Below are 27,852 nucleotides of genomic sequence, written 5' to 3'. Positions count from 1 at the left end.
TTTTTTGTGCATTTGTTGTTTTTTTTTTTAATTTGCAAAATTAATCTCTGAGGCTTATGTAGCATTTTGAAGTAAAGGTCTAAACTGGTGTGAGTCCAGTGTAGCACAGTAGTTATTGGTCCCAAGTGGCAAGCAGAATGGAGGTGGAAGTTAAGGTTTGCTGGAGTTAAAAAGGAGATCTCATCCGTGACAGGAGTCGGCAATGCATGCCAAACCCTTCGGTTTGGAAAGAAGGAGACAAATGTGAGGTAGAGAAATACGCCTGTGAGTTACAAGTGTGATCATATTTGTGTTTGCATCAATAAAACAGGGAGGAAGTAGAGAGCATGTGGAAGAGAAAAGGCTGCTTTCAGAATTTTTTTAATTTTTGTTTGTTTTATTTACTATTAAAAAGAATGCTAACAACAGAACTTGGTAAAAATCTTACTTATGAAAAAATTGTCTAAGCTCTGTGTGATTTGTGTTTGTATGGCATGGGTGAACAGGGCAAAGGCAGGCATTTTAATAAGCTTTTTTTCATACATGCAATAGCCACTGGTGGATAGTTACTTAAGGCTATGTCAATGTCACTTAGAAGGTGGCACTTTTTCTGCTAACGTGAACTCATGACAGGGCATAGTATTTTTATAACGTTACATCAGGTGTTTAAGATTCCAAGATTGAATCACTGGGAGAGTGAAAATGCAATCTGTAGTGCCATCTGCTGGATTTGTAAGTAAAATAGTTTCATACTACATTTAAAAATAATTTAAAAGGTAACTGTGCATAAAGATGACCCAAATCTTTGGCATTTTTAGAAATCTACGCAGACAGAACATAAATATGCAAGTGCACCATTTTGTCACTTTTTAATCTTCAGTGTATATGTGCGAATATTTCAGATAGGTAACACTATAGGAATGTGAAAGTAAAACAGCAAAGCAGTAACAGTCTGTTAATAAAAAATTACATTCTTGGATCGTAATTTTAATGTCTGCTTAGTGGAGTATATATATTGCAGAGTATAAGTGTACGTCTTGGGCCAGCTCAAAAGAACCCAAGATACACCACTTCTCAAAAGATACACAACTTTCTGGTCAGTCAATATTATAGCTTACCTTAATGTTAATTGTCTGCCAACCTAATGATATCAGTGAGCTGTCTAAAAAGTTTAAGGTATGTAAGCTGCTTATCACATGAACATCTTCCAAGGCTTACAGTTTTTAATAAGTACACAAAGACATGAGTAAAGCTTTGCAGAATTGCCTATCAGTAATTTTTTTACTAGTCACTAGTAAACTAGTCACATTTACAATGTCAATGTAAAGTACTGAATATTCAAATGCAAATGTGGTACATGTATGACACGCAGCTAAAGCAGGGGTTTTTTTGTCAATTGCCTTTGAAGAAAAAAAAGGAAGAGGAACCTACTATGTTTTCTTTGGGGAAAAATAACTAGAGACCTCAACATAGGTTGAGGTATATGTATACTGTAAAAGTGAACAGGTTAAGTCTTTCACTGTACACATGAAAACTGTGTATTGTGTTTTGTCTTGCACTACCAGCGGTGGTGCCGCCAACCTCTCATGTATGTGTGGTAAAGTCTTGAGGCTGATGTGCCTCTCCATGTGGCTCAGTCTCTTCCAGAACGTTAACGACAGGTTTGGTTTTAGTCATATGAGGTTTGATGTGCTCAAAGATTCACCCACTGCATGATCTTTTTTTGGTCACACAAGACGTGCCACCTGTGTGAATGTGAAATAGCAGGCACCCCCACCAGCAGAGCCAGCTGACGTGGAGGAAACTGTTTTGTTAAGAGAGGTGTGAGGTCTGCACAAGTGAAGTATGGCCGTAATGTTGGAGGAAGCTTATCTTTCGAGTTTCTTGACTTTTCTGTGCTATGTTCTCAAATGTATTGTTGGATTTGTAGATATTATCCTGTTGTTTCTCCAAGAAGAGAATGGTTTTAATCCTGTATGTGGAGAGGTCTTTCCTGTATGATAAGTAAGTTTACTACAGTACTGAAGTCTCGGGTCATCAGATGACGCTGTCGGTGATGTGATCAGTTCCAAAGGCACAGGCACTTCTTTCTGTGTTCCTAGCAAAGGATGAAACTCCACTGTTGTGGTTTAACCCCAGCTGGTAACTAAGTACCATGCACCAACTCACTTACTCCTGCGCTGCCCCCAGGGATGGGGAAGAGAATCGGGAAGGAATGTAAAACTCAAGGGTGACATAAAAACGATCTAATAACTGAAATAAAATAAAATACTACTAATAATAGCAACACCGACTATAATGAAAAGGAGGGAGAAGGGGGGAGGAACAAAAACCAAAGGGAAGGGATAAAAGAAAACAAGCAACACACAATACAGTTGCTCACCAGCCACTGAGTGATGCCCAGCCAGTCCTGAGCAGCTATCAGCAAGCCCCAGCCAACTTCCCCCTGTTTAGATACTCACCATGACATTCTATGGTATGGAATATCCCTTTGGCTAGTTCAGCTCAGCTGTCCTGGCTGTGTCCCCTCCCAGTTTCTTATGCTCCTCCAGCCCTTTCGCTGGCAGGGCCTGAGAAACTGAGAAGTCCTTGAGTTAGAAGAAACATGCCCTAACTAAAACCATCGGTGTGATATTAACATTTTCCTCACACCAAATTGAAAACACAGCACTACACCAGCTACTAAGAAGAAAATTAACTCTATCCCAGCTGATAACCAGGACATCACACATAAATGTTATAAAGAGATGCTCTTGGAGGTACCCAAAGTTTTATGGCATTGAGGCAGTATGTTAAAAAGGTAGATCAATTAAGCAAGAAATGTGGCTAGAGTGATACAGAACAAAAATTAAGGGACTTCTAGTTCAGCAATATTAAAATAATTAATGATACAATATTAAATATTTTAAATATGTAAACTTATGAGAATTTTAATGTGTTTTTACATCTACATCTGGAGGGGATATTTTTCTCATTAGTTCAAATTTTGTATCAGATAGTTCTTACTTATTTTCTTATGCAACAGCTGCTGATAGATTTGTGGATTAAAGGATCAAATTTTAAGGAACAGATAAATAAATACATTTTCTTTTGGGTGGGATCAAAGATTTGCAGTTTCAAGTCAAAGGACATTTAAACTGAGTAAAAAATGGTCATTAACTTTATGTACTGTTTGCTAAAGTCACCACTACAAAACAAACAAACAAAAAAAAACCCTAAACAAAAAAACCCAACAAACCCTAAACAAACAACAAGAAAAAGCTTTTACAAAATAGTATTATGTGAAGGTATTTTTCTCACTTAAGTATTTTTTTCTATTGTAAAATATATTTTCAATGAAATATGTTGAAGGTAAAGATTTCAAACATAAATACTAATTTTTAGTGAGAACATTTGGTAGAATTTTTATGGTCAACATTTTGAAACTAAATACTGAATTTTACTGTATTTGTTACTGTATTGTACAGTATTAACAGACTAAGTCCTGTTCTTACCTCTGCCGTCAAGAGTGGTTCCAAAGACTGTTTATCACTATGGTGATAGGTGCTTTATATATATAAATATATAATATATATATAAAAATATATAATATATGAAACTTCTCCAATCTGACTTACATATGGCCAGTGTCAAGTCCTGGAATAGTTTCCTCTATTTTTTGTTCTAATCTTGTGTTTTATTCATTTTCCTGTGATCTTCGGAGGCTGTGTAAGTGAGGAAACCTCCCCTTTTTGGCTCTAGCATTGACCTCAGTTGTAGAACTAGATGAATTTTGGGGTGCATGATGAAAAATGGTGTGTATATATACATACATTCCTCTTACATAGTAGCCTGCTTCCTTTCTCTGTTGAAATGATTGAATTGATAGCTGCCTCAAGGGTCCCCCAAACTGTTACATCATAGGATGTTATTAAGTCTTTAGCCTAACCTTTAGGTGCTTGTCTACATTAAGGAATATTTAATATACCTAAATTTTCCTTGCATCTGATGAAGATGTGTTCTGTAGCCTGAAAGATGAGAAGCAAACCTGAAAAATATCCACCTATATTGTAGTTCTTGCTTAATATACTTCTGTGTAAGACAAAACTGGTGAGAGGGATTTGCTGCCACTGTTATAGAATCGCCAGAGATACAGAGATCCTGTCACTCCTCAAAAAGGTGGTGAAGGTGGTTAAAACCTTGCAAAAGAAATAAGTGAACCAGCCCTGCCATGGGTTGGGTAAGATTCTTTCTGCTCTGTGAATTCTGCAGCTGTTTTCTCCAATTCCATTCCTGCTGTAGAGGAAGTGTTAGGATTTCTCCGGTAACGCGGGGGATGACATACAAGATAAGCACTTGGTTTCAAATCCCTCATCGTAAAAAGGGTCTTACGCTGATGCAGAATGTAAGAAATTTACAAATAAGTGATACATATTTATAAAGAAGTGAAATACCCTCTCACTTTAATTTTGCTTAGTTGCTAGTATGTTCATCCCTTGGTGCACACAAAAGGGCAAAACATCATTGTATTAATACACTTCCTAAGCTTCATATGAGATTAAAAAAAAAACCAACAACAGATGTAGACTGTCTAATTGGAAAAGAACAGGAAGAGGGGCAGTGCTTGCTGATACCTTCCCGTTCAACATTAGTGAAGAGCCAGAACTTTTAGTCTTGCTATAATGGAAGTGAACTGAATTTAGTTTCCGTGGTTCTATTTTTTAATGGATTATTTAATGTAATAAAAAAAAATACCTACAGACCTCTCCCATACTTAATTGCATTCGTTATGCTGGTTATTACACAAATTCCTGAATGTCTTTAATTGGTTTTTTTTTGTAAGTGAGCAGCTGTGTAAGATAAGTTAAATCATAAGTGCAATCCAATGTGTCCAAAAGTATTGTTTGTCCAGTATTTTGCCTAATTCTTTTGACCTACTTTATCATCTTACTCAATACCACGAAGGTTTATTAAGCAAGTTAGTAAAAAATAAAATAAAAATAAAAAAAACCCCTTTGCTTCTCTTGCCAACTTTTTGAATAGCATAAAGTATTAAGTATAATGCATTGTGTTTGTAGTGAGGAGAAACAGATTTTTTCTTAGTTTTTGCTGTTGCTGCATCCTCACTAGAATATCCCTCTGCGAAGTCATGGGTTTTACTATGAGAGTTGGTTGATTTATGTAGTTACAAACAGTGGTATTCCTATCCAAATGGAATATGTGTATTTTATCATGATTCCTGTTAGCTAAGGTGAATTATCACTTTCTGGGCTTGAATATCATCCTAAAGTAAAAATATCCACTTCACCAAAACAGTATGTCATATGAATAACACTGATTACTTGTATTTTACATTTCAAAACAGTCCAGCACACACACACAAAATCCCACAGAAACGCAGAGTTGTCTCACTAGAAGTACATTGGTTAAATGGTGTGAGTCTCAATGCTAATTAAGGGAGTGGGTAGCTCAAAGCAGGTAGTGGAGATGAAGGATATCATCAAGACCTTTATAGATAACACACCTACTGTTACCATTATTAAACTCAAGATTCACTGTTCGTATTAATAATCTATTTAGCTGTTCATGATTTTTTTAATGTTATCCATGGAGATGTAGAGTTGAAGCAACATCTGGAAATATGGATGAAAAGCCTGAGAGTTCCACATAGCATGGTGAACTGTTCGACCTTAAAGTAGTCTCTCATAGTGAACAAGAGAGACTAGAATAGCTTGTTGATACGTAGATTTGACATAGAAAATTGTTCTCAGGTTCTAGTAGGGCCAGTGTGATTGTAGAGCACATTTTGAAATATTTAAGTTATATGTGTTAGTAATTTAGGTTTTGAAAACAGAAGTGTGACGCGAACTGAAGATTGATTTGTATTTTTTTTATTACACCTGTTGTATAAATAACGTTGTTTAAAAAGCAATGCAAACTTGCTCAGGCAATTATATTTCTGCTTTTATTCTGTACATGGAGATGGTTCTCTTTAATACTGTGTATTTTTTTGCCATCTTTTTATATTTGGATCAGTTTCTGGTCAAGTGAAATGATTTGTTCATGAGCTTTGAAGTAAACCTAATAGGAATACTAATGTGTATTATTTTTTTCCTTTAGATGTATGTATTTGATATGAGGTACATTTAATACTGTGAACGTGGAAGAATGTTAGGTAGAGTTATAAACTGAAACAAAGAAATACACAGTAGTAGTATTTCTTCCTATTCTTGCTATATAAACTTTTTTCTCATCTATGCAGGAGGTTGCATCAACAATTTGAAAGCTATAAAGAGCAAGTAAGAAAGATAGGGGAAGAAGCCCGCCGTTACCAGGGAGAGCACAAGGATGATGCTCCAACATGTGGAATCTGTCATAAAACAAAGTTTGCAGATGGTTGTGGCCATTTATGCTCTTATTGCCGGACCAAGTTTTGTGCTCGATGTGGAGGTCGTGTCTCTCTGCGATCAAACAATGTAAGTCTTCTGATGTGTCCTCTTAAGCAAAAACCTCCTTGACATTGTCACGCTGCAGATTGTTCATCTTAAGTTTGGCATTTCATGCTCCATTTTACTTAAGTGTTTCATTCATCACTTCATTATGAGGTGTGCATAAAGTAAAATAATGTATTTAATGATTGTGGAGATACTTAGGATTCACAGAGTTAATTTTTAAAAAAAGAATACATAGTGTATAGGTCTACTTGAGTGATGGCTTGAAGAAAACATACTTGTTTTTTACAGAATGAAAGAGGAAACCCTTTTGCTGAGGTACAACTTCACACTGATAAATTTTTATTGAACTCTGATTTAATTTTAGATTTTTTAAATAGAGCTTTTCACATACATGTATACTTTTCTCTTGAACAAAATCAGTCAATTTTTTTGGTTAGAGTAAACCCCAACCACTTCTTTTACCACAGTGAGAGTATTACGTCAATTTATTTTAAATTTATTTAAAAAGTAAACCTGTATATTAATCTGGATTAGGTATCCTGCTTTCAGGAAGGTGAGATAAATCTTTCTCCCTCTGATCTGCATGCAGTGAGCTGCAGTAGCTGTCCGCGAAACTGAAGGGTATCTGAGAATATTCTTTGTTCAGTCCGTCCCTTACAAGGAACTGGCTATTCACTTGTACATGAGCGGTAGGATCTATATTTGTAAGACCATTATCCAGTGACTGTTTTTGCCTGATCATCTAGGATTATGGTGTGTTATAAAACATTTTACAAATATCCTTTTATTGCATTAATAGTTTTGTTATTTATCATGAGATGAGATAACTTTCTCATATGTCTTTAAGGTACTAGTCTTTTGTAGGGAAAATGCACCGATTTTCTTATTATCAATACAAATTCAGTTAAAAGTGGTCATGAATTTTATAGCAGGTAGTCACATTCTCGATGGAACTAGTTTATGGCCTTTTCACTTTCTTTGAGGTAAACAACTGAATAGGGTTCTGAAATGTCATGTTAACCAAAAAAAACCTGCAGAAGAAAATGCATTTCATCTTTATTTTAGATGTTTTCCATAGCCCTGGTATACCTGTAAGTCCATTGAATTAAATTATATGGGTGTATTGGACAAAATTTTGCATACAATCATATTGTAATATAAATAGATGCATTTCATTGTATCACCTGCAGGTGGTGTCATTAAAGCAAGTCTATAAAGATATGGTTTACTTTGGTATGTTATCTTATACTATTATTAGAGTGCATATGATAAGCTGTATTAGAGACTTGCTCTAAAGATACAGTTTACTTTGGTATGTTATACTATTATTAGAGTGCATATAATTCAGCCTATCTTTACTCAGAAAAAAAACTTAAATATATTTTAATTAATTTTCACCCACTGTTTCAAGCCACAGAAATGGAAAAGTGTCCATTCATTTGTAACTTGCCTTTTGTTTGTGACATTGTTTATGCCTCTGTGGCTTATGGTGGGAAAACATGTTTTCTACATATGCAGTAATGTCATCTTTTTATTTAAAGCTTTTTTTAATTTGAAATTTTATGTTTTTATCTCTTTGTAGAGAGTTACTAGAATTGCATTTCTTTGAAATCTGTCTATTAATACTTGCCTGTTTTATTCTTTTTCTCTTCTTTTTTTCTTTTCTCTTTTTATTCTGCTTCCTTGGATGCTTTCCCAAAGGAGGACAAAGTGGTTAGAATCCATGCTTTTTATCATTTATTATTATAATGTTGTTAGTTAATGGGGAAACATATGAATGTAAAAAATGGAGCTGAAATTTTAAAATCATCAAAAAGGGAGGGGGGGAAGAACAGGAATCCTAACACCCAGGCCCTGCCCATCTCCTAGCTGAACATACGCTTCAAAGATAGCCCAGCAAGAAAACCCAAGACTTTTTTCAAAATTAGGACAATAAAAGACATTAATTAAGAACTGAGAATTATTAATAGGCTAAAAACTAGAGGAGGTATTAAAGTGTAATAAAGCTTTATGTCATAAAAGTGTCTTCGGTTAACAATTTGATTTTGCATGCAAGGTCCTTTCATCAGCTTCAGGAAGTCTAGTATTTTAATTGCAATTTTACATTGATTTACAAGGTTTGCTGCGTTTCACTTCTGGCTGCAGCAGAAATTTAGGGAATTCTTGTGGAATCAGCTCTTCGATTTACATTTGGGATAATACGCATAGGCAAAGTATAATCTCTTAAAACTGGATATAAGTATAGTCAGCCAGATGGAGTGAATCCTTTGTGAATGGGTAGTTACCATTTCAATAGTCTGGAAAACTTTTAGGATCAAGTACAGGCATATTCATGACTAATGCCTGTGCCTTATCTGAAATAGGTGAGAATAGTTCCCCATTCATCTCTTCAGCCTGTGCAGGGAGGAGGGGGTGGCAGTACCTGAGCAAAACAGTGCATGTCCACTTACTGCCTCTTCTCAGGCTGGTCTGCAAAAGGTGATATTCCAGATTTTAACTTGGAGACGTAGGTAGTAGGAATTAGCCAGTTTCTCTGGCACTTCAGCTGAAATGAAAGTGAAATCACTACAATCCAGTGTAGTTTTTGACATGTGGATGATGGTGTTACACCCATATTATGAAGTGGTAGTATGCCTCAATTTACACCATAGCATAGCTGTAACGTGCAATTTAGTACTGTGCAACACCCAGAGAAAATGATTTCTGTCATCACACCTGCATATTGTCGCCTGCATATTGTCGTAGTTTTTTCCTAAGGCAGTAGTGTTCTGAGAGCATGGTTGTTTTTCTAATGGCTATGAAATATAACTTGTTACGGCTTCCTTCCAGTGTTTTCTGTGTGGTGCTCTGAACAGAGTGCTGAAATAATCCAGGACTTCCAGATCATTTCCATTGTTTTCATCCAAATCACTTTGGATAGAAAGAAAGAAGTTTCAGCTTGATGCTTATTTCTTACTAAAGCAGTGCATCACTGATGCGTCCACTGGGGTGTATCAAAATGTTAGTGCATTTGCAGCAGGGTCTTCTTTAGGGCCAGAAACAGCAAAGCTCTTAAGTGCCAAAAGTGCCACTTACGTACAATTTAGCCATCTAGGTTTTGGAGAGCAAGCTAGGTGAAACTCACCTATGTGCTTGAGGTACCCTTCACACTTCAATTCGGAACAAAAATTTTGCTGGATAACTGAAATTGTGATAGTGTCTGCATACAAAGATTGTTTCTTTGATGATGTGACGGCTTAGGTGTTCATATTTGGAAAATGTAATTTGGGATCCAGAAAATAGACTTCACTGCAGTGAAGTGCTCTGAAGATGTGTCCTGAAGACATAGCTGACTCATTTGGTTTGTCCTTAAGTTCAGTTAAATATATCCTTATTGTTTGCACTTGCCTTGGTTTAGGTTTTGCTTTGTTGAACTCCAAGCTTCCACATGCCAAGAAAAAGGAATCAGAGGGATAGTATCCAGTAATTAGTCCTGATTGTGTGAGGAACATGGGGAACTTTTTCATAAAGTACAATTGCTTTAGCAGTGCCTGAAAGCTAATGGAATATACAGAAAGCTAATGGAATACATAGAATGAATTAATTCCAAAATATTAATATATACCTAGTAAATACCATCTTTCTGCTATAATTTATATAGAGCAACAAGAGGAAAATATTATTTGTTAATTATTTTCAGTGGCTCAACATTCCTGACTACATATAGGGGCAAACCCTTTTTGAATGGTGAGTTTAATGTTAGTAAAGACTTTTCAAACATGTTTATATGAGCCTTGCTCTCACCAGATGAATTTTTACCACAATAAATTATACTAATATTAAAACACATGCACCAAGTTCCTACAAGTTAGGGGTGCCTCAGTTGGAGGGGATGATGAAGTGCGAATTACCAAAGTGCCAAGCCCAGGAAGAGTCAGGCATTATCCTAGGTTCAAAGGATTTCCCGTAGAGTTGGAGAATTAATATTAGTGAGACCTCACCTGGGATGTTGTGTACCATGTGTTAGCCATCTTTGACAAATACAAACTTTGATAGGCACAAAGAAAGTCACACAGAGGACGATGAAAGAAATGGAGAGCTGCTCATATGAAAGAAAACTAAGAGAGATTAGGGGAACAAAAGCTGAAGCAATTGTAATTGTATCTAGAAGCACAGTAACTTTAAACAGTATGAATAACCTTCAGACTAGAAGACGGTGAATACCTAAGATCAAATGGGTGAAACCTGGCCATAAATACTCTTGACTTGGAAAAAGATTTTTGCAATCAGTAGAGTGAAGCCATGGGAAATTTTTTCATGTGACTTATTGGAAGGAAGAATAAGAAAATTTTAAAGGTTAAACTTCATAAGTTTAGGGAAGGATTTATGTGATGTGCTTGTTTGTGGCTGTAGGGGAATGTATTAGGTCCTTAAGAAATCCCTTGCAACTGTTGCTTCTAGCTAAATACTTTTAAAATGGGGTATATATAATGTAATACAATGGAGCTGTTCTTGACCTTTTCAAGCAAGTACCAAATATACTTTAAGGACTGTTTCAAAAATATATGGCAAAACTTAGTATGTTCTCTCCTCATTTAAAATAATAAAAGACATCCCAAAACACTGATTCCTTGTGCAAGTTAGTAGGCATCCTGGGATTATCAAGAGATGACTGCAGTCATCCAATTACAATTACAAACAATCCAATTACAAAATTGATTGAAAATAACCGGTACATCCTAGTGGCTAATGAGGCACTTTGAATAATTTTGAATGATTATTTCTCATAAGTCAAAATGTATAACTAAATGTGTTTTAAGTTCTCCTGTGTTCTTTGAGTGTTTGTTAGCTCTTTATACTTCTCACCTGAGCCTGCTCTCCTTTCTTATGGCTGCGGGCAGACCACTTTGAATGGGAGCGTTGTCAGATAAGAGGACTTCCAGCTAGTTCGCTTATTCAAATCAGGCTTAACTGTAGCTGTGCGGTGAGAGCATTCAGTATTAATAATGTCAGTAATAATAAAATTGGGTTTGAAAACAGTTGGCAGTTGTATGATGTACAGAAAACATACAAGTGTTTTCTCTTCCTTCATATTACCTAAGTATTCAGAAACCATGTTATGTGAATGTGGCAACCTATTTACTGTGAGCACCGAGCATTTGTATGTATTTTAAAGAAACCAGAATGTTACTAGTACAGGATTTTACGTGAGACAGCATTTCAGAAGGAAGTCAGGTAGATGCTTAGAGAAAAGCTGGCAGGAGTGCTCATTTGCTTTTAATTTGGCACATTTTCTAGGTGTTGTCAGTTCCCTAGAGTATCTCCACTTTTGTTCTCGATCCTTCTAGTTCTGTTCGTACACAAGCATTTTAATTGCCAAAATGGTAATGGGTTTAAGTTACTTCATTCCATTTACTCTCCCCTCTGATGTGACGTACTAGCGTTGTTAGGGCAGCGGAGAAGCCAGCAAAATGTCCGGCCAGCTTTTCTCTGTGGTTTGGCAAGGAGTGGGCAGAGCCCTTGCTCCATCTTCCTGATGGCCTGGCTGCCACTGCTTTCTCTGTTCTTCCCTCCAGTGGTACCACAGCCTTGTAGATCAAAACCCACCTGAAAATATGCTTTTTTCTTGCATCATTCCTGTAAAACTTTTCCGTAATATTTGGTTAGGTATATGCAAAAAGATGCATTTCCTTTGTTAAAAACCTGATCTGTGAAGTTTCATTCTCTTTGTGGAAAAGGAGATACATCTTGGGGTACAAAAGTACATACACTTGAATGAGTGAATGCAGTTTCTTTGGATCAGATTTAAAGTACTTTGTGAGGTGCTGTAGGTGTAATGAATTAAAGGAAATTTGTATGAGATTGACAGAATAAGGTGGAAGATCCATATTCCAGATTAAGCCATATATTTATCTATAGCGATCAGTTTCCCATTTTACAGATTTCATTAGGATCACAATTTCTGATCAAATTTAAAGTGAAAAGAATTGGGAGCAAATGATGAAAAATAGTTTTGTTACCATTTTCCCATGTTTTCCAGGAATGCGATTTGTGCAGAATACAATGGTTTGGTAACTCGTTTTTCTGTTTACATATGTAAAGGACTACTGGGAGGAAATTAGCATGTAAAATACATTATAAATATAAGAGAATTGATTAATTAAGCTTAGTAGTATATGACTGCAGAAAGTAATATCGATCATCAGTGCTGAAGTACTAGAGACTCACATTTCTGATCTGTCTTTCACTGAAATTATTTTCATTTTAGTATAATGTCAGTGATTTATACTGAGAAGGAAAGGCAACTTGGAAACACTTCCCTAATTGTATGTCAGATGTTTTTACAGGGTGTTTGTCATCTAGTTTCTTTAAATTATGCTGAAAATTTGCTTACATAATGCCTTGCTAATTTTAAGCCTTACCAACTTGAGCACATATGCTGTGCAATTCAGCTGTATACTAATGGTTTTTTACCAGAAATTGTTAATATTGTCAGAACAAAATGTCTGGATTGTCAGGAATATTTTTCATCCCTTTCATGGAACTCTTATGTCAAATTGTCCATTAAAAGGCTAATTTATGTAAGTTCTGACTAATACAGCTGTAGAAGAAAAAAAAATGCATCAGAAGGAGGTAAAATTACATGGCAAACTGCAAAGTGATAGCACATAAATTCTCTCTCTGTAGCATTCAACATAATTTGTTCCTTAAATTATTTGAGGTTTATATGCATCAGGAAAGAAGCACTGCTTTTCAGTAATCGCTCCTAGAACTGCTGCTTTCAGCAGATAAAAAAAAAGAAAAAGAAGAAAAGGAAAAAAGAAAAAAAGTCCAGCAAGACTGAGGAATTCTGTCTCAAGAAGGATGTAGAGCACTTTGTTTTCTGGGAAGTTAGTTCACTTTCAAACAAATCAGTGTGTTAGAACTCTTAAGTAAATCCTTAAAATTAGCCTGCTTTGCAGATTTGCTGAAGCAACATGTTTGATTTTAACACCTGATTTTCAGTGTGCAGCTAGGAAAAAAATTCAGTTACTTCTTGTACACAAAAACCCCAAGCAGGCAGCTGATGCTCACGCTTTGAAGTTAACTAGATCAGAGCTTCCTCATGTAATGGGTGGACTGTAGAAGAGTCACTAGACAGCTGGGGTTTTTTGACCCTATAGCTTTAAAGCAGTACCCATTTAGTTATGCTCCTTTGTTTAGCCAGGTTTTGTTTACCTGTTAGCCAAAGACTGGCTACTTGTCATGCAATTCTACAGTTGATGACCAAGAAAATCTATTGCACCTGCAGCCTTCTTTCTTAACTCATGATAAAGGGCTTCTGAGTCCTTCATGGCTCTTTCTGCTGTTAGCATGCAAGCCGAGTAACAGTCACCTGTGGAGATCCTAAGTAAACACTATTGGAAACTCCAGGTAGTATAATGGAGCTTCAAAAAAACCACAAAACCAACCCAAAGTTTTAATGCCCTGCAGTGTTACCACTCAACATGTTATCCTATTTTTAGTCTTGTATTTTCAGTACCTTTGTTTCAATTTAACTGATTCAAGAATATGGGAATTACTCTGATTTTTTTTTTGGTCCCCATTTAAGAAATGTCAGCAATACCTTTGTGAGTAATAATTCCTTCCATTGCAAAACCTTGTGTTAAAAAAATTAAATATTAATAAGATCTCAAAGGTCAATAAGGCTTTTCAAAAAGAGCTTTATTCTACCTCCTTTTGCCTAATGTCATATATTGAGAAAATATATATAGTATGTGTATGTATAAGCATTTTTTTTACAGATTTTTTTGTAAATGAAGCATAGTTCATACAAATGATCCGTAGTATATATATACATGCATCCTACTATATAGTATAACACAGGAAGTACAGGGTGGGATAAAGCTCTTAGGAACCACCTTTCTGACCTTTGAAATCTGCAAGTCATTCAAGATATTTAAATCAGTTGAGGAATTATTATTTATATGCCCATTTATCCTGACAAAAATGATGGTATGCCATAGAAGTCACAGAATCCCAGAGTGGCTAAGGTTGGAGGGAACTTCTGGAAGTCCTCTTCTTCAGCCTCCACGGAGGAACTTGCTTCACACAGCTTGACATATCCATGTCTTGACTCGCATGGTGAACAAAGAAAGAGTCAAGGATCTTTTATGCTATTTTTGTTACTTGTTTCCTCATCGTAAGAGAATTTCACAGAATCCTTAAGAAACTGAGAAGTACTATGCTATTTTTCATCTCAGTGTTCAAACAGAGAGGAAGAAAGAATACAGGCTAGCAGATGAAATTTAAGCTTTTTGTTTCCTTCAGTGTAGTATTTTTATCATTTTAATACTAACAGCCTCACACGCTGTTTGGTCCAGTTAAGTTGGTAGTATGAAGAGCAATGCTGTGTATCCGGCTGACTGACATATTGTCGGAGGTGTGGGAGATCAGTGTTGAACTCCATGGTGATTAAAGCTGGCTTTCCCATATGGGCATACAGTTCTGTAGGTACTGATGTAAAGAGGACCTTCTTCCTACCTGACTTGGGACAGTCTCACTACAAAGTTAGAACGGGAAATGCTGCAATGTTTTCTCTGATTTTCTTTTTGTACAGAGTACATATTGAGTTAGTATTTAGATTTGACTTTGCTTACAATGTATTTGTTGCATTTTTCTAATAAGCTACACAGCTTTACTTTTCAAGGTGCGCTGTCATGGTAAAAGATACTAGCAAATTTAGTTCTGACATTTTACACCGTATAAGCTAGATCTGCTTAAAAACATGCTTTAAAAATAATGGGAAAGAACTACTTTATTTTCCAGTGAGTAAAGGCTGTGTGATTTTTTAATTTTATTGTTATTTAAAAACAAAATCACATATGCTGAATGCATAAGAAATGTTTAATCAGCTAAAGGAAAAAAAATGGCAGAAAACCAGCTGTCAACTTCTTCATTGCATTAAAAAACGCTTTGGATACCTGATTACGGTGGGTGCTCCACTGTATTGCATGGTAGTTATCTTATGATCATGTTCTGTAGGAACTTGTTCTACAATGATAATACTATCTTCTATGTTTCCTGAGAGAAGACTTTCAGTTTCTCTTAATTTTTCAATGGTTGTTTTATAAGGTGTTTTCAGTTGAAGAAGAGAAAATCTTTGACTCAGACTGATGCTATTTTCCCCAGGTGTGTTATTTCACAGTAATAAAGAGTTAAAAGAATGCTTTTTAAAAAGTATTAAGTTTTAAATTTTAAAAAGTATCGTGCAATGGTATAGACTTCTGTTTTTGAATGCTTTCCCTGAAGAATTTTTTGATTCCTCGTACTGGGAGTAAAATAAGATTTGTAGTTGCTTGATTTTTTAAAATTTTTAATTGCTTGTTTGTCAGCAGGTGTTGCCCTTTTTATCCTTTTGTAACATTATTGAATAATAAACAGTGTTGACTGGGGTCCTGCATCTGTTGACCCAGGAAATTTTGAAAGTTCTAGGGAAAGGTGTTACTAGGGATTTGAGAAGTAATTCTGGTTTCAGAAAATTCAACAGTAAAGAAATATGTTTTTTCACGTCTCTGTCAAAAATGGATTAATCTTTGTCCTAAATCTCTCACTGAAGAAGTGGGTACAGGTCTTGTATAAAGGAAAATATTTTTAGTTAGTTTCAACTGCAGGTACATATAGACAAGAAGAGTAAAGGAAATAAGTTCTAAGAATTGAAATCTGAGATTTCTTGTATGAATGGATTTTAAGAAGAAAGAGATAATAAAGAAAGAAAATACTAGTGGTGCAACACAATATTAAGAAGTCATGAGAAGGGCCAGTTTTCTGTTTGATGTGTTTATATACCTTAGTATAATTAACACGATTATATAAACTGTAACTTTGTAGTAGATTATTTTCACATAGATGATCTTTGTCTATTCAGTGCACTGCCATTTCGAAAATGAACAAGCATGACCTTACAGATTTAATATGATAATTTATGAAAATCTATTGTAAGGCAAAATGAAACAACCTGAACAGTTCGAATAAGACACAGTTCTGATCATTCATGATGAATTAAAATGTGTATATAATTTTATAAAATTAGGAGAAAAGGATCAGCCAATTAAAAAAAAAGCTGAAATGATGTGTTCATATGCATGAAATCAAGTTTTCTTTCTATATCTTATTGCTTGTACTTATTAATTATGATAGATTGGAAATACATTAATAGTATTTGATCACCCTTTTGCTTGCAAGTGTGCCATCAAAAAGACCCGTGGATAGCTGTAATAATACTGATACATACAATTAAAATCCTAATTTTAAATAGAGCATGTCTTTAATAAGGGATTTCTCCTGTAACATGAACCTTTTAGGAACAATTATTGTAAATGTTAAGACTTATATTTATAATAAATATTTAGGGCTTATACAGTAAATATTTCAGGCTGCTATCTCTTCCAGATGTTTTTGGGAGTAGGATTGATAAGCTACTGCTAACATAGCTGTGTAGATTGGTTTGTGTAGATGATAATTTCCAAAGCATCATCAGCCCAGGGATCTGTTTCTGGCTCCTCCAGTCCTTCATTTACTTCAACACGTTTCTAGTAATGTTACTATCAACAGAAAGCAAATTCAGCCTACAACCCATGCAAAACCTGTACATAACAAGCTGCAGTTTCAGCAGAGAGATCACCATACTTTTTCCATCCTTTCACTATGTTAAGACAACCTTTAGTTTTCTTAATTTAAAATGTGCTACTTTTTCCAATCCTTTAATTCATTGTATGAATTGCTTTGAATTTATTGTTACCACTTGGTAACAAGGCAAATCCAGTCTCACTACTGTTAACAACAGACTGTTTACCTTTATGGTATCTTAAAATCCAAACCAGCACTGGCATTTTCATTGCCATATCAAATTTGAAGTTATTATTATTTCTGAATTCAGTTTACCCTATTGCGTTTCAAATTAAGACAGCAATTTTCTCTGCAAGGTATTGTGTAATGGAATAATGTGTTAGTTGTCAGCAGTGCAGAAAGGGCTGGTGTCATTAGAGATTTCTTAACCACTATATACCATATATAATAAACATACCATTGTTTTCTTTCAGCTACGGAATACAGAACTAAAGAGAAAATGCACTATGTTAATAAAAAAGAAGCAGAAAAAGCATCTTCATATTACTAGCTTTAAAACTGAAAAATTTAAAGTCTGTTTTTGTATAACATTTAGCTGTCTCAGTTGTGCTGCATATAATCTCTTTTCAGTCTGTAAAGAAGTCACCTTGGAGTATAAAAGCCAGAAGTTTGGAATAAAGAGATGGCTAATCCAGAGACTGTGGCTGGTGTAGGTAATTTTAATTTGTCCATGTATAGCTTCTGGGAAATCCGGCTTGCACATATTTATTACATCAACATGTTAGGGAATAAGTTAATTTCATTGGATACATTTACAGCTCTTTGAAATGAATGATGTGCAACGTTAGGTGGAGGATAATGTGGAAGCCAGGGTGCTCTATCTGCGTGAGGGTGGGGTGAGTCTGGATATAACCCACTTTTCCAATGGGTACAGTGTGTCTGATCACTGGAAATGAATTAGTATTGTGCAATGCTTTGAAGATCGAAATTAAATAAAAGTGCCAGTATTACATGTTGACAAACATGTAATATGTATACTTGTGTCAGATGGTTAATATACTTACCCAGCATTTGTTCATGGCAGAGGTAGCCTATCAATCAAGGAAGCATCTGGCGGTGATAATCCTAGATATTCATCATTTTGAGCTATTTCTTGAAAGCTTCATGTGAAAGTATCCAAAATTCTCACGTATTTCTGGAGGACCACGTAACGGTGTGCCATCTACTGGCAAAACAAGGGAAGTTGTTTTTGTATTCTACTGTTCACAGCTTTAGCTGGGATGCAAAAAATTAATCTGCAGTGTAAATTGGAGACTGAATGCAGCCGGGGGGGGCTGTCCAGGAACATGGTGTGGAGCTGGTAAGATTCCCCAGGGAGGCCTCAGTGTAATTAGGAAGGGAGGAGGTACAGGCAAGCCACAGTGATAGGAAAAGATTCTAACGGGAGACTCCACAGAAGTGGTTTCATGGAAGCCACAGCTGAAGGGAAGGGGTAATGTCACAAAGGCATACTGGGCAGATAAACATTTCAGATCATCTACACTTTTATCTAATTCACCCAGAAGACAGGAACCTTGATATCACTTCTAGTTGATATTCTACTGAAAGCTTAGCTTTAGAGACTGGAGACACTCTTGGTCTTTTTTTTTCCCCAATGTTGAGGGAGTACTGAATAGCAAATATGCAGGAGACCTCCAGGAAAATACCTAGCTTTTCTTTAGGCTCAGGAGGCTTCAAGGAGTCTGTTACTCAGTGATACCACTGAGCCTGAGGGGATACAGTACACCAGCAGAGCTGACTGCTGATGTCTAAGAGCTCAATCAGAGCTATTTGTCCTGTGTCAACACCTGATGGAAATGTTTTTTTATCAGAGTAATGCACCCTCATTTTTTTCAGCAGTGGTTGGTTTTCTAGCTATACTGGGGTTTCATTGCTATGAGACAATTTAACCTGTCCCTTAGTCCAAACTGTGCAGTTGCAGCATCTGAACAGTCCTCCTGTAAAAGGATACAGTAAAGTGGGAGATTTCTTCTAATCATGCACCATGCTTCTCTAAAAGACTTTAGGTTTTGGGAACTGAACTCATTGAATCCCTTTATTCAGCCTCTGGATACCTCTGTTCCTGGTGGACACAACAAAACCAGTAGCTGCCATCTCCCAGGCATGTGAGAGCACTCTCATTTAAACATAGGTGGATTCAACAGCCCAGCGTGTACCCCTTACCGCCAACAAATTCTTCTCTAGATCAGTTTATTTCTTCTTGGAATTTGTTGTCTTTCAGCTTGAATCATTATGGCCCTCATTCATGGGATCTTTAGCACAATCTATTGGACAAAATATGACTTCTAATATTAATTTAGAATTTCCATAGTTATGTACACTGCTAAGGCACAATTCTTCGGTTTTAGTAGTTACAAAATAATGTGGAGATGCTAAATAGAAATAAATTTAGCAAACTGAATTCTGGGGCTATTTTTTCACCCCAAACCAGGGCGATTTTAGCTAAAAAGAGATCTTGCTGCAACGAGAGATTTGATAAGATTTATAACCTATTAAGCATTATGAGAAACTGACAAGTAGCTGAAAAAATTTCCAAAGTAATTATGAGGACTAGATGTAATCTGTGCTCTCTCTCACTCTCTTTTTCTCTTTTTATTATAAATAACCTTAATCCTCATCCAGGATTAAAATTTAGTGTATTTTTAGCAATGCAATGTCCTAGATAAAAGATACTTCCATCTATGCTTTTATATCTTTTATATCTTTTGCATTGTGGAGCATTTTGTGATTTTATTTAACAGATGGATGCTTCCATCTATGTATCTCCAGTGCTGCAATTAGTGAGGGTTTAGAATATTTTGTCATAAACGTATCTGAGGTACATGATTTCAATAAATATAAAATGTGAGTTTAAGGATAGGACAGTGTATGTCAAGGAAGCAAATCTATAGACAAGTTTATGTAATATTTTGTGTGGGGGGTTTTTATTATTATTCGATTAATACAGGGACCCATTTGAAACTCAGCCTTCCTATGGAGATAAATTAAATCCCTTTCCAGAACTGTGATTATAAAATGATATAAAATATCTGTTACTGGTTATTTAATTATCGGTAAGCGGTTTCTGCACAAAATGTGTTCTGCCTTCCTTAAGGAGCAGATAAAACCTAAGAATTTTTTTTTAAATCCAGATTGAGATTTCCAAAGAACTGCATGTTATTTAGGCTGAAGTTTAATCATGTACTGTGCAATTTCAGTATTCCAGCTAAAACGACTGTCAACAACTGAAGAGAGGGCAGATGAAGGTCCATCCAGCAAACTGCTCTCAAGACCTTTGTCAGCCTGACAGCTTTACCCTTTAGGATTATTTGAATCAGTCCTTTTAGCTGTAGGAAAACCTGCTTTCCAAGCCAGTTTCAGGGACTGATCTCGCTGTCTTTGTGGTTGAGTTAATGAGACTACAGAGACGACTTCTTGCCAGTGTGAGTGCAATACAGCAGGAAAAGTAACATGTTGGAGTAGGGAATTAAATGGAGGAAGATGTCATCCACCTGCTTTTCCTATATTGGTTTGGGTTTTACCCCTATGCTTTCAGCACAGATGTAACCTTACCCTTGCGTAACTCTGAGTATCTTGTGTTGCAGGTTATATCCCTTTGCTCTGTATGCTTACATTTTCGTGGTCAACCAGCAAGTGTACTTAGCAGAACCTACTGTTCATATTAGAGGGGCTGTCCTCTTGGTCACTTCTGTGGACTATTAAAGAGGAGACTGGTAAGGTGTCCAAGAGAGATTTAAGTCAGTACATTTACCTGTCAGACTGGGCAGGAGTCAGTTTCAGATGAGAACCCCTACATTATATGCGACCTGTGTTTATGCTTTCATTATACTTACTGGAGGAGATCAGTGTGCCTCAGGGTGATTCAACTTGCTCTGAACTAAACTAAATCTGCTCTGAATCTTTCTCAAGTGTAGTGCCTGTTTGGGGAAGTAGAGCCCCTAGTCATCTAGTGTTGTATAAGGTACTGCAGAGTTTTACTGTAGCTTCCAGCAGCTACCTCAGAGGAAGGAGGCTGTCAGATTATTTTGGAAATGTTAGGGCATTGCAGGTAGAACTGAATGCCAGTGTTGAGGCAGTTGAATCCTACTACAGGATTTCATTAGTTACAGTAAGAAACCAGACAGCAGCACTGGCCTGTAGACACATTTAGAAACCTATATTTAGACTTAGCTCAAATGAAACTCTACACACTCATCTGAATCTTCTGTGCAATCCTACGCCTGTCCCCTACAGGCAACCTGACGATTTCTACAGCAGCAGATATTTTTTTTTAACCTTTTGTCTCCTACATAAATTGACCTTCTTCAGAGAGGGTATTTATGGTCTTATGCAGTCTGTAAATGTGTGGAAAGTTGTGAATATATTCTGCTATAGAGAGTTCAGTTTGGGTTTTTTTCCACATTAGAGACAAAAGCTGACAACAAAATGTTGTATGTTACTGAAAATTGCACTAACCCACAGTTCAATTTTAAATATTTTATTTAGGATATAAATTATTAGTGTTAGAAAATTCTTTTTCCATTTCCTGAGTGTAATTAATAAACCTAAGAAAATCAAAATCTTCTTTTAACTCTATGGCCATGCAATTAGACACTCAAACTCTTGTTGAAAATTTGCTATACACAAATCTTCAAGTAATGAGAATGGCATTGTTCAACTGACTACAAGTATTCAGCTTCAGAAAGACAGTAGTCAGGTAAGGGAAAAGTTTACTTAACTAGCTTAATCTAGGCTGGAATGTTTTAGCCTTCCTGAGGCTAAGATGACTGGAGAAAAAACAAGGTGGCCTGGTTTATTTGGGAGAAACTACTTGGTTTTGTAAAAAGAAGCTGACTGACAGATTTGGATACAAAAGACAGGTGCTGTAAGCCATGCAGGCTGTTTCTCCCAAGACAAAATTAAGGAGCAAGCCTAATGCTTTGAAGATTCAGGCAGGCTTAGCTAATTATGCATTTCTTGGAAACCATGCTCCTTCTATAATACCAGAGGTACATGCTATCAAAAGTTACTGTAGGAAAAGCTTTGTGGAGTCTCAACACCTGTTGCAAACAGTCAGGTACAGTTCTCTCCAGGCTGTCTGCCTGAATTCCCAAGTTTTCCATCGGGAAGAGAGCTGAAAGCTTGACAGATATGGGGCCAATGATAAGTAGAAATGCATGCTTCAGTAACTGTAATAACATGAAAAATAGCTTGTTTCCTAAGTCCCTTGATATGAAAGTTCATGATTGAGTTAAGTTTGATTAAGGAGACTTAAATCCATCCAAGCTGCATGTGAAATGCATCCAGGTATTGGTTTTCCTCCCATTGAAGACTATGGGGAGAGACTGTATGGGAAGCTGTAAATGGGCTCCCAGTGATTTGTAAAACCATTATGCAGTTTGTTTCACAAAGACAAGATTTACACCAGTCAGCTGTGTTTCTTCATTTTGAAGGCCTTTTAGAGAAGTTGCTGTGGTGGGTTGACCTTGACTGCCTGCTAGATGCCTCAGCAGGGCAGGGGGAGAGAATAAGATGGAAAAGTGCATGGAATGACATCAAAACAGGGAGTTGGTTCATCAGTTACCATCACAGGCAAAACAGACTCAACTTGGAGAAGATTGATGTAATTTATTGCCAACTAAAATAGAGTTGGATGGTGAGAAACAAAGACAAAACCTAAAACACCTCTCGCCTCCACCCTTCTTCCCAGGCTGAACTTCACTCCGCTGTTCTTGACTCCTCAGCCTCTTCCCGCCAAAAGGCACAGGGGAATGGGGGTTGAGGTTAGTTCATAACAGCTCCTCTCTGCTACTCCTTCCTTCCTCGTGCTGTTCTCCTGGTCCAGCTTGGAGTCCTCCATGGGCTGCAGTACTTCAGGAAAAAAAAAAAAATCCGTTCCCATGTGGGTTCTGTGGTAGCCGCGGTTCCTGTCAAGAAAACCTGCTCCAGCACAGCCTTCTCCACAGGCTGCAGGAGAATCTCTGCTCAGATGACTGGAGCACCTCCTTCCATCCTCCTGAGGGAACTGAGGTTGTTTCACCTGGAGAGGAGGAGGCTCAGGGGGGACATTACTGCTTTCCACAACTGCGTGAAGGGAGGTTCTAGGCAGAAGGGGGGAGGCCTCTTCTCCCAAGTAACAAGCAATGGGACAGGAGGGAATGGCCTCAAGTTACTCCGGGGGTGGTTTAGATTGGGTATTAAGAAATTTTTTCACGGAAAGGGTGGTCAAGCACTAGAACAGGCTGTCCAGGGAAGTGATGGAATTACCATCCCTGGAAGTGTTTTAAAAATGTGTGGATGTGGTGCTTAGGTACATGGTTTATTGATGGACTTGGCGGTTCTGGATTAATGGTTGGACTTGATGATCCTAAAGGTCTTTTCCAACCTAAATGGTTCTATGATTCTTTAATCTTGGTGCTCACAGTGCTGTTTCTCATACTTTTTTCCTCACTGCTTGTGTCATGGTTTTGCCCTTTATACACACTTTCCCCAAGGCCCCACCACTGGGGCTGCATCTCCCTGACAGCACTAATGCAACCTAAGGGAAGGCTGGCCTGTACGGTCCATCCTTTTTAGTCCTCATACTATTTTCTGTATTTTTTTTTTTTTTTTTAGCCACTTCTTTTTGTCACTCCATCTGTCCTGGGAGCAGATAGCCATGTTCTGCTTAGTTGCTTTCTTTCCTTTGACCATAAATAACTGTAGTTGCTGCTCTCTTCAGTGAACTGGCTGGATTTAATCTCTTGATTTGATGCACAAAACAATAGCTTGTTTTCAGCGTAAAGCATGTAGATTTTTGAAACTCTAATTTAGAAGGTTTTCCTTTGTCTTTATTTTCTCTTGTTTTTTAAATATAGAAGATCCTTTATACAGTCAGTGGTATGCAGGTTGTCAACATCCCTATTAACTTCCTTTCATTTTTCATTTTGTTCTCAATTTTGCTTATTTCTGATTACCTGAAAATTTGGAGACTGATTGATGGTAAGTGTTAAGGCAGTGTTGCTTACAGGCTTTATTTCCATTACAAGCTAATTTATAATTAAATATAATTTAATAGATAATAATGCTGCACTTAGCATCCCACTGTTACATTATACCTTGTGTAATAAATTAGAATCATAGAAAAGCAACTTTGTGTATGCCAAGTGGATGAAAAAGAGTTAAATAATGATCACAGAGCTGATTCTAAACTACCATCAACATAAAATGACTGTCTTTCTATTTTAGCCCCAGAAGGATCAGATTTGGGGTTTAACTGCTTTAACATTTGCTTTTAAAAGCCACTCTTTTTGAAGTGCTAAATTATGGCAAGAAGAGCTTCCTGATGTACAACACCTTATATTGCTTATAAGTTGGCTGTTTTCTCAAAACTTGCCTTGCATGTTGTGTCATCTACCCTCTCACTTGCTTAAGGCCTTCGATGTGTTTGACAGCAACCTGCATTTTGTATTCTGTTTTGGAGTTGTTCATAGGCAACGAAGAACTGTATTTTTTGGCCATATCTATGTCATAAATGTAGCTACCACGACGTTTATGAGATAAGAAAAATGACCTTTTCCTCCTTGCTTCTCTTCTTGGTTTTATTTTTCTGTCCTTTTAAGTATATAACCTGCCCAGCATATAGTTTAACTGTAATTACTTTTTCTTAGGAATTTATCTTACTGAATAGCTGGAAGGTATGTACTCTTGTAATCTTTTCTTTCCTTCTTTATGTCTGATAGCTTTCTGGATGGCTAACTTTAGCTGCCCAGTAATTTCCAATTTAAATGTCACATAGTATTGTATTAAACAAGTGCAAAGAACTTATGATTCCTGTGCTTCAAACATCAAAGAAAGAGAGCAGTGTTCAAGATTAATGTAGTATACAGAAACTTTTAGGCTTCTGTCTTGTAAACTCTTTGGGGTGCCTAACTATAGCAGATACTGTAAAAGTTTTTTAAAAAAAAAGTTCCTTGTGCTTGTACACTGGGTGACATGGCATAGTTTCAACAGCTCTTTCAAACAAAATGCTTACATCTCTTTATATAGTAATATTTCTTATGGAGGATAAGTAAACAACGTAGATTTAGAAACTGAAAAATCACTTCTGCTTTGATTTAATTTGAAAGGCAACCATTAAAATCATACAAAAACCTTGGTACTATAGTCTGACTTACGCAAAGTATGACATTCAGTGCAGATCTTAAACCTTTCATTTCTGTCACACAAATGCTTATAAGGGTAGAAATACTTTTATCACCAGTGCTCAGGGGAAAAAAAAACTTGTTTCTTGTACTGGTTGAGTGTTAAACTTCAGAATAGTTCTTGGTTCCTTAAAATAGGCAGGATAAAAAAAAAAAAAAGAAAAAAAAGAAGGATTTGCAAATGAAAGATTGCAATGCCACGTGATTATTACAAAAGCTGCTGGATATGCTTTGTTTCCATTTAGAGCTTTAGTGCCTCACATTCAATCTGCCACTGTTTTCTGCTGTGTACTAAGAGTCCCAGTAAGCTTATTTGTTAGGTGGTTTGTTGTAGTGCACGTCTGTGTGTGTAGGCTTGTTAATGTCTTATGCTGATTAAGACACATAAAGCTTGCCAAAAAGCATATTTCTTAAAAAAGAAAGATAACCCTGAATCCCCTAATGCCTTCTTTCATTTATGAAGAAAAAAACCCAAACCCAAAGAAAAAAGACCTAAACTGGGGAAAGGAAGTAGTTTCCTCTGAAGTAAGTTTTAATTGTCTGTGCATCATCTTTGTTCCAAATGCAATAGCCTCTGATATGTGATAAGACAACCCAATTTTGTTACTTTTCCAGCACACTTGTTTCCTCTTAATTCCTGATATTGGTCCTACTTTCTCCCTATTGCCTCTTTTTGAACCTTCCGACCTGTTTGTCCATGTCCTCTTGGACATTCATTCTTCTTGGCTACCTTATCCCACAATTCTTCCCTATTATCATGTATTCTTCTGTCTAGAGACAATAAAGAGCTGAAGTGGTTAAGAGAAAGTTATTAAAGTCAACAGGGCCAGAATAGTCTGACCTCCAGTGAACCAGTCGTGTTTAAGCTGGGATAAACCGCTGGTTTTAGTATAATCATCTAAAACTTACAGAGACAACCAGAGTAAAACAGTGCTAACATTAATATGTAGTCTACTGACCCGATTTCAATATAGAGTGAAAATTAATTATAAACTTAAGAGAAATACAGATGAATGATTAAACTCACATTATAGAAACAGATATTACTGAAATAGAATATTTTAGAAAGCCTATCATAAACCCCTGTTGGGTATGGATGAGGGTGGAATTGTCTGATTTGTCTGTAATGTCTGTTTTGTATTTAAATAACCAAACTTGATTTATTTGGCTGGGATGATTCTGGTGGCTATATTACATAATCTGAATTAAAAAAAAAAGTTCAAAGAAAGATGGATGCATGAGAACATGCGGGGATCAAATCAAAACTTTGACAAACAGTACTGTGCACAGAAAGATTATCAAATGGGTTGGTTAAAATGATATTTTCAGTTCAAAAGATGGTCAGGCTTTTTGGACCCAGCAAAAGGCTGATGTATCTGAAAGTTATCTTTTTTTCCAGATGGACCACGTGATCAGAAATACTCCTGCTTCCTGCAAACCCTGTGGTTGTATTTAGTGTTCAACTGCTTCAAATATGGCTGCATACTGAACATTAAATACAGCTAACATCTGTATGCAGGACAAGGGATCAAAGTTTAGGCAACAGTAGATGGATTCTACCAGCTCTGGAAGCTGTTTTGACGGGAAGGCTACCTTCTACCTAGCAAGGAATAAGAAATTTCTCTCTTTAGTTGCTGACGTGGTTCTCTTTCCTCTGTGTAAGGTACAAGTGCCTGGGGAGCTAGCATTTAAGAGTGTTCTAGCTGGCCATTAAATTTCTTCTAGCTCCTGATGCACACAGAAACCTGTGACATACAAAAGAGTTTCCTGTCTAAAAAGATCACTTGCTTCTGATGAACATGTGAGCATAAAAAGTCTTTGCCAATGCGTAAATGTGGACTGAGGGCTTATTGTCCCTATATTTGTACCACCCTGGAGTATGTGTCTATTTCTGATGATAAAGAGGCAGGGTATCCTTAACTGTTGCCTCTTCCCCCCATGCCCTTAAGTTATCACTGCACTGTATGCCTTTTATTTATTCAGGAAATACAAAGCCTCATTAGATATCTGTGAATATACAGGTAAGTGCAGAAGATCAGAATAATTGTCTCATCATCTAGCAAAGTTCTGATCTCGATTTTTGAACCTGTTTTTGTAACAGTATCTTCATTGGATAATGAAATACCATTACTGTTTGAATTTCCCAACTGTAATGTTCTGCACTGCTTTACATCTTCTTACCTTATCGAAACTCTCCTCTTTCCCTGTGTGATCTGCCAGTGGTATTGTAAATTCAGGACAGTAAACTTCTGAAACTAATACTGGGGATGGTCTATGAATTGGCTGTCAACAGTGTGTTGTTTAGATCAGTTAAAAAAATTATAATATTCTTACGCTGGCATAGAACTCCTACTGCATTTTCCTGTCCTATTGCCCTTTTCCTTATCTTTTAAATATTCCATATTCAAACTCACAGTTGTTTATCCCTTTCTTAGTCACCCTGTAGCTGTTACTTTCCTAAAAATCTACACTTTCCCTTACCAAAAGTACATTGTTTTCCCCAGTTTTGTTTTGGTTTTTTTTAAATAAATCTTAGATATCCACTCAAACTTGTTGTAGAACACTGATACTTTCTCTTCCCCTTCCTCAAATCTTCCATCCCAGATTTACTGAGATTCCTTTGTGCTCGA

General features: G+C 36.5%; 1 protein-coding gene across 33 annotated transcripts in view; it reads left to right on the top strand.

The window, feature by feature from the left end:
• Positions 1-27,852, top strand: part of RIMS1 (regulating synaptic membrane exocytosis 1) — a 335,679-nt gene that overhangs the window by 107,914 nt on the left and 199,913 nt on the right. For 30 of the 33 annotated variants that reach the window (XR_008732858.1, XM_055714435.1, XM_055714418.1 and 27 more), the window contains exons 2-3: positions 6,221-6,434; positions 8,115-8,126. Coding sequence is in view for 32 of the 33 variants with exons in the window: in XM_055714435.1 (XP_055570410.1) it covers positions 6,221-6,434; positions 8,115-8,126 (226 nt within the window). In the remaining variant the exon portion in view is untranslated. The remainder of the gene's footprint in view (positions 1-6,220; positions 6,435-8,114; positions 8,127-27,852) is intronic. The other 3 variants (XM_055714419.1, XM_055714416.1, XM_055714449.1) reach the window with 1 other exon arrangement.

The sequence above is a fragment of the Falco cherrug genome, chromosome 6, assembly GCF_023634085.1.
Source record: "Falco cherrug isolate bFalChe1 chromosome 6, bFalChe1.pri, whole genome shotgun sequence".
Classification (NCBI taxonomy): domain Eukaryota; kingdom Metazoa; phylum Chordata; class Aves; order Falconiformes; family Falconidae; genus Falco; species Falco cherrug.
Note: the sequence above shows the minus strand (reverse complement) of the source record. Positions and strands in the feature narration are given on the sequence as shown.